Source organism: Bombyx mandarina, chromosome A1 (genome assembly GCF_030267445.1).
Source record: "Bombyx mandarina strain Sakado chromosome A1, ASM3026744v2".
Taxonomy (NCBI): domain Eukaryota; kingdom Metazoa; phylum Arthropoda; class Insecta; order Lepidoptera; family Bombycidae; genus Bombyx; species Bombyx mandarina.
Window position 1 is genome coordinate 16,780,686 of NC_143234.1, and position 10,924 is coordinate 16,791,609.

Consider the following 10,924-nt stretch of genomic DNA (forward strand, 5'->3'; position numbering starts at 1 on the left):
AGTTTTCTTGTCTTCGTTCTTCGAATATAAATTTGTAAACAAGTATCCGCACATCTTGAAACTAGTCAAAATTAAGCTGAACATTTCCGTAAAATTATACATATACATTATACATATACATACAAAAATATACATTGCAAACTATACAATAAAATCATATTAAGATGCTATATAAGAAACAATGATTCCACAATTGTCAGTTGTACATATTTTATAACAACATAATGATATCTCAACGGTTGTTACGTACACAAAGAAAATTAATTATTAAATTAAACATTTCGGAAAACGGAAAATTACCTTTATTTTACACAAAAACAAAAAAATATATCCATCCTGCATGAAACGAAACCTTATTTTGAACTCAGCCTCGGGCAGTTTTCAAACAGCGAAAGCATTTTCCTTTAAAAAAAAAAAAACATCGAACCTCTTACAATAACAAGTTAAGGTTTTTAACCGAATAGCATGTTGTGCAATTAATTATCAAAAAATATTCTTTATTTATCTCAGTTATAGTATTATTTTTTTATCTAGAAGATAATGGTAATACTTGATTGAATGACGATGCTCAGATCAAGTCGATGATTCGAAAATAATGATAGGAGCATTTTATCTTTTTTAAATATATCTCCAAAAATTTAAAATCAATCCAGATACCATCGTTTTACCCACTCTTATCGCGTAGCTATTTATTAATATTAACGATCCCGTGATCCAATTTTAAGGGTTCCGTTATATGAAACAATTTAGACTTCAATTATACGTCGTATTGGTTATGGTATTCACTCAACAATTTAACAGAACTGAACTGAGAATTTGCTTAGTAATCTCTTATCGCTAAGATGTGTTTTAATCTAAAGCGTCGCGTGCTTTGGGGGAAACTTGAGTCCAACAGTGGACTAAAACGAGCTGTTATAGGACAATCCATAGACTTACAAAGCATGTAACTCCGAACAAAAACCAAACGGTTGACGAATTGGAGCACGTAAAGGAATCCACGCGCTTAATGAAATTGATAAATAGGATTAGTCTGCTCTTGTAGTGATTCTGATCGGTTGTACAAAGAATAATTCCAATTTCGGAAAGCACTTGTAGGTTTTCGTGTTCAATTATGTACAAGCGATGTGTGCGTACGATTGGAATCGATTTTTTTTTCGCTGTTTACTTAACTCGAATAAAAATTCGTGCTATCAATCTATTTTTTATTTATTTATCTTTAATTTATTTATTACTTTTATCTCTATCTAGTCATTAATAGTCGAGCGGGAGAGCAGAACCTTCCATTATTGTCCACCTAGTCCTTCCCCTAGCTTCTACCTAATGTACTGACATAACTGTACTTACTAGTTTACCATCACTGTCTTGGTTATAAACGCTGAGAAATAATATGTATTTTATATGCATATAGTGCAGGTGTTAAGCTAGTATTTTATTTTGTGTAACGAAAATACACATTCGAGAAAAGAACAAATAAATACATACACCAAGATATCAAATACTTGCTAAAAATCACGTTAAGGATCCGAAGTCTGTGCTGGAAAAGTCAGTGCTACTATACTAACAGGATAGTAGGTTTTGGATTGACAGTTTTCTCCATTACAATGATTCGGAGAATGGACACTATCTATCTCAGCCAACATTTCTTTAATTTTTTTTACCTAACCTGATAGGCTTGAGAAGCTATGTCAACGTAAGTGAGCTCACAGGGCTCAAACCTGACGACGTTACTAACACTATCCTAAGCAAGAGCACTGCTTCGCAGAATCTACCATCGGATCGGAAACGCGACCCACTGAGAAGATCTGGCGCGAAGCTCAGTGGGCTCAGCCAACATAGTCCATTGCTGGGTATAATCCTCTGACAGCATCCTTCTTCTCGCTTCGGTGTCCTCAATACTGAGGGTCGTTGACCACCTCCTCGCAACAAGAGTATTCCGGATTATTCCACGACATTTGCTTCTATATTTTTTTATTTTTTTATTGCTTAGATGGGTGGACGAGCTCACAGCCCACTTGGTGTTAAGTGGTTACTGGAGCCCATAGACATCTACAACGTAAATGCGCCACCTACCTTGAGGTATAAGTTCTAAGATCTCAGTATAGTTACAACGACTGCCCCACCCTTCGAACCGAAACGCATTACTGCTTCACGGCACAAATAGGCAAGATACTTACAGGGTGGTACTTACCCGCGCGGACTTACAAGAGGTCCTACCACCAGTAATCACAAGAGTACCTGTCACCAGTCTGCCGCCGATACAGCCCCTAGCCTACTGTAATCGGCATTCAGCGCTTGTAAAAAAAACTTTGAGTGGGTATCTCAATGTGGATGACATTCGCGTTGTGAAGTCTACGTGTTTTTGCGACCACCAAATATCAAATGAACCGCAACCCGAACACCCATCTCAAGCTAAAAAAAACTCTACATTAATATTGCAGTGACAGTCCATTAATATGCGTTATAATGCGTCAATTATTTTTTAGTAAAAACATGGAAATATCTATATCTATACCTAGTCAGGTCATAAATTCTGTCACATGTTTAATGTAAAATAATTGAAACAAGTTTATTCATTATGTAACCATTCATATACCAAAATGAACTTAACAAAACATAGATTCTTATGACACTAAAGTTTATTCAAAATGAAATCCGTGATTTTGAGTACAGGCCTTCAATCTGCGCGGCCAGTCGTCTATCGCAGCACGAACGAGGTCCATGTCAATATCGGCGGCTGCCTTAATCAAAGATGTCTTGAGTGACTCCAAATTGGGATGAGGCTTTGAGCACGCCTTTTCCTCTAAGTGTTGCCATATCTTGTAATCTAATGGATTCAAATCTGGACTGGAGGAGGGCCAGTGTTCGTGCCGGATGAAGTCGATTTCACGCGCCGCCAGCCAGTCTTGTGTGCTCTTCGCTCTATGAGCTGGCGCCGAATCTTATTGGAATACCCAGTGCCTGTTATTGAACATGGTATGAGAAACAGGTTCCACAAGGTTCGTCAGGACTCTATTTTGATACACAACTGCATTCATTTTTACACCTTTCTCACAAAAATGTACCTCTGTTAAGCCCCAATAAGAAACTCCCAACCATACCATGAGCGAGGATGGAAAATGACCTCGTTGGACACGCGGAATACGGTTGCTCGCTTCTTCACTACTGTGTGCGTACACCTTATCATTTTGTTTGTTGTAGCTCTCTTCTACGGTAAAATTTTTTCCATCCGAACAAAAAAAAATTTCCTGATATTTTTTTCCCGCGTACCGCTTCAACAAAGCGCGGCATCTCTTCAGTCTCAGGTCCATTAGACGAGCATTCAAACGATGTCCTGTTTTTCTTCGATATGCCCGAAGCCTTAAGTCTTCATTTAACACCCTTTTCACCGTGGTTCTGCTTAACCCCATCTGAAGGGCCAACAGTTTCTGCTTACGTTTGGGATTTCTTTGAATTCGCGCCTTCACAGTTTTTATCACTGCTGGAGTCCTAACAGACCGAGGGCGACCACTTCTTGACCTGTCATCTACACTAGAGTCTTCATTGTATCGTTTGATGGTACGATAAACGAATCTTTTGGTTATATTAAAATTTTTCAGTATGTTAAAAATTTTAATTGGCGCGTAACTGCAACGATGCAACTAAATAACTGCAACACGGTCTTCTTTAAGCGTCCACTCCATATTTAAAAATGAGTAAAAATTCTAAAAGTATACATTTTTATTTTCATGAACAATTCGAAATTCGAATTCAATTTATTTTATTTATTTATTTATTTAATATATTTTGTACACACAGCTGTTAGAAAAGAAACGTCAATAAGGATACAGAGTACAAGGGCACTACTTATTTCATGCTGAAATCTCTTCCAGTAGGCCCGCAAAAGGAAAGAAGAATTAAGAACACAAACCTAGTGCATACAGTAAACATTACATATAATAATATATACATATTACAAGATACAAAACAATATATATACATACAAATACACACACACACACACACATACATATATATAACATACACACATATACTTACTTTATATTATAATACATTATACAAATATATATAATTTATTTAAGATGGTAAGGATAAATAATGTTCCTTAACAGATTTCTTGAATGCTGCTATGGTTTTGCACGCTCGTATGCTTGGAGGGAGGGAATTCCAAAGTATAACTGCTTGTACAGAAAACGATTTTGCGTAAGCATGTGTTTTATGAACAGGGCAATTGAGGAGAGTTTTAATGTGGGTTCTACAAGGAGCAATGGAGGGACGGGCATAGGTAAAGCGATCACGTAAATATTGTGGGTAGTTAGGATTATGTAGGATATTAAATAGGAAGCACAAAATTCTAGTATTTCTGCGGAAACGGACTGGGAGCCACTTGAGCTTTTTGCGAAATTCAGAAATATGATCAATAAACTTTTTTGTGGCCAGCATTCTAAAAGAAAAGTTTTTACTGTGTGACAATACTTATGACCTGACTATGTATATATATAAATGAATTGCTGTTCGTTAATCTCGCTAAAACTCGAGAACGGCTGGACCGATTTGGCTAATTGTGGTCTTGAATTGTTTGTGGAAGTCCAGAGAAGGTTTAAAAGGTAGATAAATATGAAAATGCTCGGAATTAAATTAAAATAACAATTTTCCGGACGGATTCCTTTTGTTTGTTTTAAGTTTATTTTGATACAAAAGCTTAGGTCTTTTGTTTATCGATTTAGGCACTACGAACTCTGCCGGGTCGGCTAGTCGCTATATAAAAATCTCACCTTCCAGAGACGCCCTTACACAAATCATGAATGCGCCACTGAAATCGCGTAATCGATGTATAGAACGCGTTAGGTAGCGATAGATAGAACGAGATGTTTCAATTGAAGATCAATTTAACTGTCCCATAAAAATATCGTCAGTCCGGCTAATGCTCGTGAGTGACATCAGTGTTTATGTTAGAAAACGTTTACCTAGCAGGGTGTAAAAATAGAAATATACGTCCGCAGACTATCCGAAGGAGACTAATTGCCGTTCAGTAGGCGAAAAACGCCCGGATTTAAATTGAATTATTCCTTTTTTAAATAATTTCCGTTCTTTTTTTTAAATTGTTGAGTGCTTTTTGTTAGTTTTTATTTTCAGTTATATGTAACTAAGAGCATAGTTAGTTGCGACTTATTTGCGCCATAGTATATTCTTTTATGATTATTTAATAAATAAAAATCAGTCTCTAAAGACTTTTAACACAACCGACCTCATGCATGGTGTGTTTACATCCAAAAAGGGTAAATTTAATAGTGTATTTTTTATATTTGAGTTAAATGTTAATTTACGTAGGTTTTATAAATATTATTATTATTATATTATTATTTTTGTGCACCGAAAAAATAAATGCAAAATAAAAAAAAAATTACCAAGTAATTTTGATACTTACAGAAAGTTGAAACTAAAACGCCGGATTGTTCTGAAACCTAAAATGGGACTTTCTCTCCTAGTAGTGATTTTGCTCTTTACCATATAAAACACTAAAAAACATAATATGCCTTAAAATTGATATGATCTGAGAGATATTTTTATGCAAAAAACATTCTCCCGCAGGTTGATTGAGCAGAACCTTGGAAAACCAGAGGTACTGGACATCAACTGTGTGGATCCACTCAATAGGTCGGCCCTCATCGCTGCAATTGAGAACGAGAATATTGAACTCATCAAACTACTTCTTGGATCGGGAATCAAAGTTAAGGTATAAAAATATATAAAAATATATAAGTATAATAATAATATAGATAAAATACATACCAAACCCTTATGCCAAATATATAGAAAAACCTAGAAGCTACAAAAAATCGTGACTCAGAAAACGTCTACCGGCTTAGCAATGTTAAACAGTAACATATCAATATCGGTAGCCTTCAAATGATCTTCCGCCGACACTTGTGTGGGGGGGGGGGGCGCCTTGTGACCCCCTACTGCCTACTAATACTAGTACTACCTGCGGGTAGTAGGTACCACCACCCCGCCTATTTCTGCCGCGAAACAGTAAATTGTTTCGGTTTGAAGGGTGCGGCAGCTATTGTACTGTAATAACTGAGAGTTAGAACTAATGTTGCCAGATTTTGATGTATATGGGCTTCGGTAACAAAAAACAGAGCCGTGAGTGAGCTCGTCCACAAATATAAGCGATAAAAAAATAGGTGGAGCAATGTGCACACTAGCATCAGAATAATTAGAGTTCATTTAAAAGTATCACAATAACATTTTTAAGAAAAACCAATAACCGTCAAACTAGCCAACATTGCCCACATTTTTTAAATAACACTAGATATTTCAAGATTTTTGTATGTAGCCCAATACATATTTGCTTATCTATGGCAACAATAAGTTCATATGCATGCATGTGTTTACTTAAATTTAACATTAGTCATGGTTTTCTCGATAGTATAAACAATTTTCAAGGCGGGTAAAGTTATCTAGACTTTTGGCCAACATTGCCCACCTTGAATTTTAGCACAACAATAACACTTAGATGAATGCCATAAGAACCAATAAAAACATTTTGGCAATATAAGCGATCGCCCAAAATGTTTACTTAATATCATAAATATTTTCTTACTAAAATGAAAGGGCAATGTTATCCTGACATTTTTTCTCTTTCCCATACAAACGGTACGTAGCGATTTAAAAGTGCTAGGGTTGTCACATTTGAGTAATCTTCACAGAGTGTCGCAATAGGTGAGTAACATAAACAATTTTTAAAGTGCAGTTGTTTACTAAAGACTTCGATCAATTAAAATCAAAGACTCATTTTTATAACAGGAGACTTAAAATCTGATAAGTTTTGTACTGCCTGGACCTAAATTCACGTCTCGACCTTCTTTATCGAATACGCGATTTACGTTTGTTTCTTCTGAAATACAAAATTGCGAATTATGATAGGTAATAATGAATAAATTATTTTTTTTTTTTCTTCAATAGATGTTTTTGTTCTATTCAAGTTGGGGTACATAGCCAAAAGGATTGCGACTTTAAGTGTAGTTGGGGCCGCAAAGTTCTCGAGTTCGACTGCGTACCGGGAGACGTAACATGGGTAGGCCTCTCACAAGATGCACTAACGATCCAATAAGATTCTCGGGGATCTACTGGATGTAAGCAGCGCAGGATCGATCGTTTTGGTGAGACTTGGAGGAAGCTTATGTCCAGCAGTGGATGTCTGTGGGCTGAAAGATCCATAGGGATACATAAATTCTCAACAGTAGTAGTAATATTCTCAATTCTCAATAAACATTATAGACATACGTACATGAACCCTGAAAATATAACACTCTTTTTTTAACAGTTGCGTAAAAGAAAACCAAAGCGTCAACCCTAGATGTTTTTTGACGGTGGGCAATGGTGACAATGGTGCGGCTGCACATTTCTGTGTAACTTTGCCCGTCATCATAACTTTTGTTATACTTGAGCTACAGCAACGAATCTATCAGCAAAATACTAAGCACATTGTTTTACATAACAAATAATTTATTAAACTTACCGGTGTTTTCGTTATAATGCACAATTTACTTCAAAAAGTTCACAGTAATTGGCCCGCAAAAACTCATCCCTTTTTTGACAAGCGCCGACAGGCAACTGTGTCAAGTTAGGAACGCACGCGCTATCCTATGATGTCACAGGTATATTTGATTCTCTACCAATGTTATAAACACTGTAGTAAGTTTGGTACTTTTTATGATATTAGTTGATTTTCTCAGAAAGTGTTTTTTGGGCAAAGTTTACCCTCGTGGCAAAGTTGGCGTATTTGACTGAACCATATCATAAGAGATGACAAACTACATTTGGAATTTCAATACTAGCTTTTAACGGTAGGCAGCGGTTTGGATCTGCCCCTGACATTGCTGTAGTCCATGAGCGACGGTAACCACTCACCAACAGGTGGGCCGTATGCTCGTCTGTCTACAAGGGCAATAAAAAAAAAGCTCCTCAGACAAGAGTTAAAACCTTACAGAGAAAAAACACATACATATCTTAAACAAATCCCTTTTCATTGGACTCTGTAATTTTCCTTTTACTACCAACACAGAGCAAACTGCCCTAACGACCGTCGGGAGACCGCTTATAAAGGTCTTATACACTGGTTATTAGATTCCAAATAGCTGCTCGAATATTTACAGAAAAAAAAAACGTTTAAATCTCCCATACAAATAGACTTAAATGAAATTTATTTTCATCTCACCGCGTCCTTAATTACAAAATATTTTAAATGTTGTTAGCTTGAAAATCGTTAATTAATTTTGGAATTTTTTAAATTTCTCTAGGTAGATGAGAGCGCTAATGAGCCGTCTAATGTTATGTGGTTACAGATGTAACAACAAAAAAGCCTTCGCCCATCCTAAGACTTAAGATCGAGGTTTCGATGGATTTGTATAAGGCCCGTCCCAATCTTCAAGCCGGCACGAATGTATCCTTCGCATTAGAAGTATGATGGAAATAGTTTAAGTACATTCAATATTCCTTAAATTTCAGGGCTCGTAAAATCATTAAAAATGCTCTCCTATTTACATTCACGCGCATCATGACGGTTTCGGATGGTCAGCCATACACGTGATCACGAAAATTGCAAAGTGCTTGAAACTTGAAACGTGCTTGAAGCGGTAGGCAGCGGCTTGGCTCTGCTCTTGGCATTGCTGACGTCCATGAGCGACGATAACCACTTACCATCAGGTGGGCCGTATGCTCGTCTGCCTGCTCGGGCAATAAAAAAAACTTCGTTATAAAATGAAAAAAAAAATAATATCGCGAAATTAAACCTGTAAAGTGGTTCTAGTTAAAATAATTCGACAATATGCAAGGGAAAGTCGGTTATGTTAAACAAAATAAACGCAGAAACATATTTTTCTATATTTATGCAAACAAAGTAGCACTTATAAATCCGTTGCCCATTCGGTTTTGTCTCAAAAAAGGCGTATTTCTTAGTATTCGATTCGCGGAGATCTTTGTCCCGCGGGAAATCATTGCTCGGATAGTTTGCATGATCACATCTGCGGTATATTTTCATAAACGGCTACAGATGTCGATACAGTAACTCAGATTTATTCATATTTAGCACAGAGAACTATGAAGCATGGATTATCAGTATAGGAGCTAGGATTTTTGCTGATTCTTTTTATTAGCGAAAATATAATATTGAATGGAAAAATAATAATGACATAATAACCTCTATAAAGACTTGAATAAACAACATCATATCTTTGATCGTTCGTTTTCGCGATTCAGATCTGTTAGTAAAATCTGAGAAGCACTGCTCTTGTTAGGGCTAGTGTTAGCAAATTCTCTTAGGCTGAGCTCATGAGTTCTCCAAAGCTTCCTCTTAAGCTACCATAAGCGAATAGCTGGGGTAAAGATACAATAGAATTTAATTTCTAAAATCACCCTTTCCGCAGGTCGTTTTATGGCGTTATTCTCTCACACGTGGGCGACAGAGAATTTTTATTTGAGCGCCTTCAACAATCAGATTAGAGAGAAGCTGGGACTGGTTTTAATTTTATTTTCAACATATGCGGACCACCTTAGGTTAATTTGTGTCGGAGCTAGTGATGTTTATTTTTACGATTTCATTATGAAAGCGGTTGATAGTTTATTATTCTTAAGACCTAAATAAATTCACTGTCAACAAAAAAGTGTCGCTTTCGCTTATCGCTTTAATCTTGGTCATCATCTGAACTATGTCATTAAATATTTAAAATTTAATAAGAGACACTTTGAAATGTTTTTTTTTTAATTATAGTCAACACGCCTTTTACCTTTTAACCAAGTTACAAGTTTTACTGATAATGTGCATATTAGTCGATGAAAGTGATGAAACGTAAGAAACCTCTTGACCTATGTTTGAGGTTTATTTTAAAATTTTACGCATACATACATTAAACTGTGACAGACTTATGAATTTAAAACCCTAAACAGTATCTATCTACATCGACACTGTTTATGTATTCAGTTCTCTATTTTTTAAGAAAAATACATTAATTTTCCTATTGATTGTAGCTTGAGAGTTTAATATTTGACGAGAAGGAGAGTTTAATATTTTCAAGGAGCATTTGCCGACTTTAATATGATAGGATAAATGACGTATCGTAGCCCTGAGAAACCAATTATAACTAGAATTGGTAACTGTCAGTTGCTCCGTAATTAGTAGCCTTTTAGCCAAGATTGACCAGACTTTCCCCGAAGTGGATGGTTTAGTCAGTAGCCCAGGCCCGGCCAGACATCTAAGGACCAGTGACTAAACTGAGCCAGTTAGAAGTTTACATTTTTTTTTCCTACATTTTAACTTTTCAAAGAAATCATTATTTGTAAGAATATTTTGTGATTCACAATAAACTTTCTTCGTATAATAAATACGTCTAAACTAATCGTAAAGCTTACGAAATGGCCCATAAAAGCATCGCATTTGAAAATAATTAGTTTCAAAACTATTCGATATCGATTTTAAATTCGGGGTGGGCCAGTGAAACGCTCGATCACTTCACAAAAACTCGATTATTTATTTCGTCTTATTATATCGTCTTAAGTTACGTCTTTCGTCTTCCGGGTTACAATGCGTCTGAGTGTCGTCGCGTCCGGAAACTACTCCCTGTGTTGCTTTCGCAATAAACTAGATGTTCCGCATTCATTCGCCTCCTTTCTTACTTCCTAACACGACATCTATCTTTCTCACTCAGTCATGCTCCATATCTGTCATTCCTCCATATCACTCCGTTCCGTTTCTACTTAAATATGTATAAACACACTTTGCAAGCAAATAGTGCGTTTGATATAAAATAGTGTAATTTACTGCTAGTCATTGTAATTTTAATTATTTAACTTACTTTTTTATGTAAGCAATTTTAAAAACCGTACAAGACATATTCAAAAATAAAATTGTAAATTTCATGTCACC

General features: G+C 36.0%; 1 protein-coding gene across 2 annotated transcripts in view; it reads left to right on the plus strand.

The window, feature by feature from the left end:
• The window catches only part of trp (transient receptor potential), a 58,440-nt gene that overhangs the window by 26,792 nt on the left and 20,724 nt on the right, over positions 1 to 10,924 (plus strand). For both annotated transcript variants that reach the window (XM_089739534.1, XM_089739535.1), the window contains exon 3: positions 5,590 to 5,734. In XM_089739534.1, the coding sequence (XP_089595660.1) occupies positions 5,590 to 5,734 (145 nt within the window). The remainder of the gene's footprint in view (positions 1 to 5,589; positions 5,735 to 10,924) is intronic.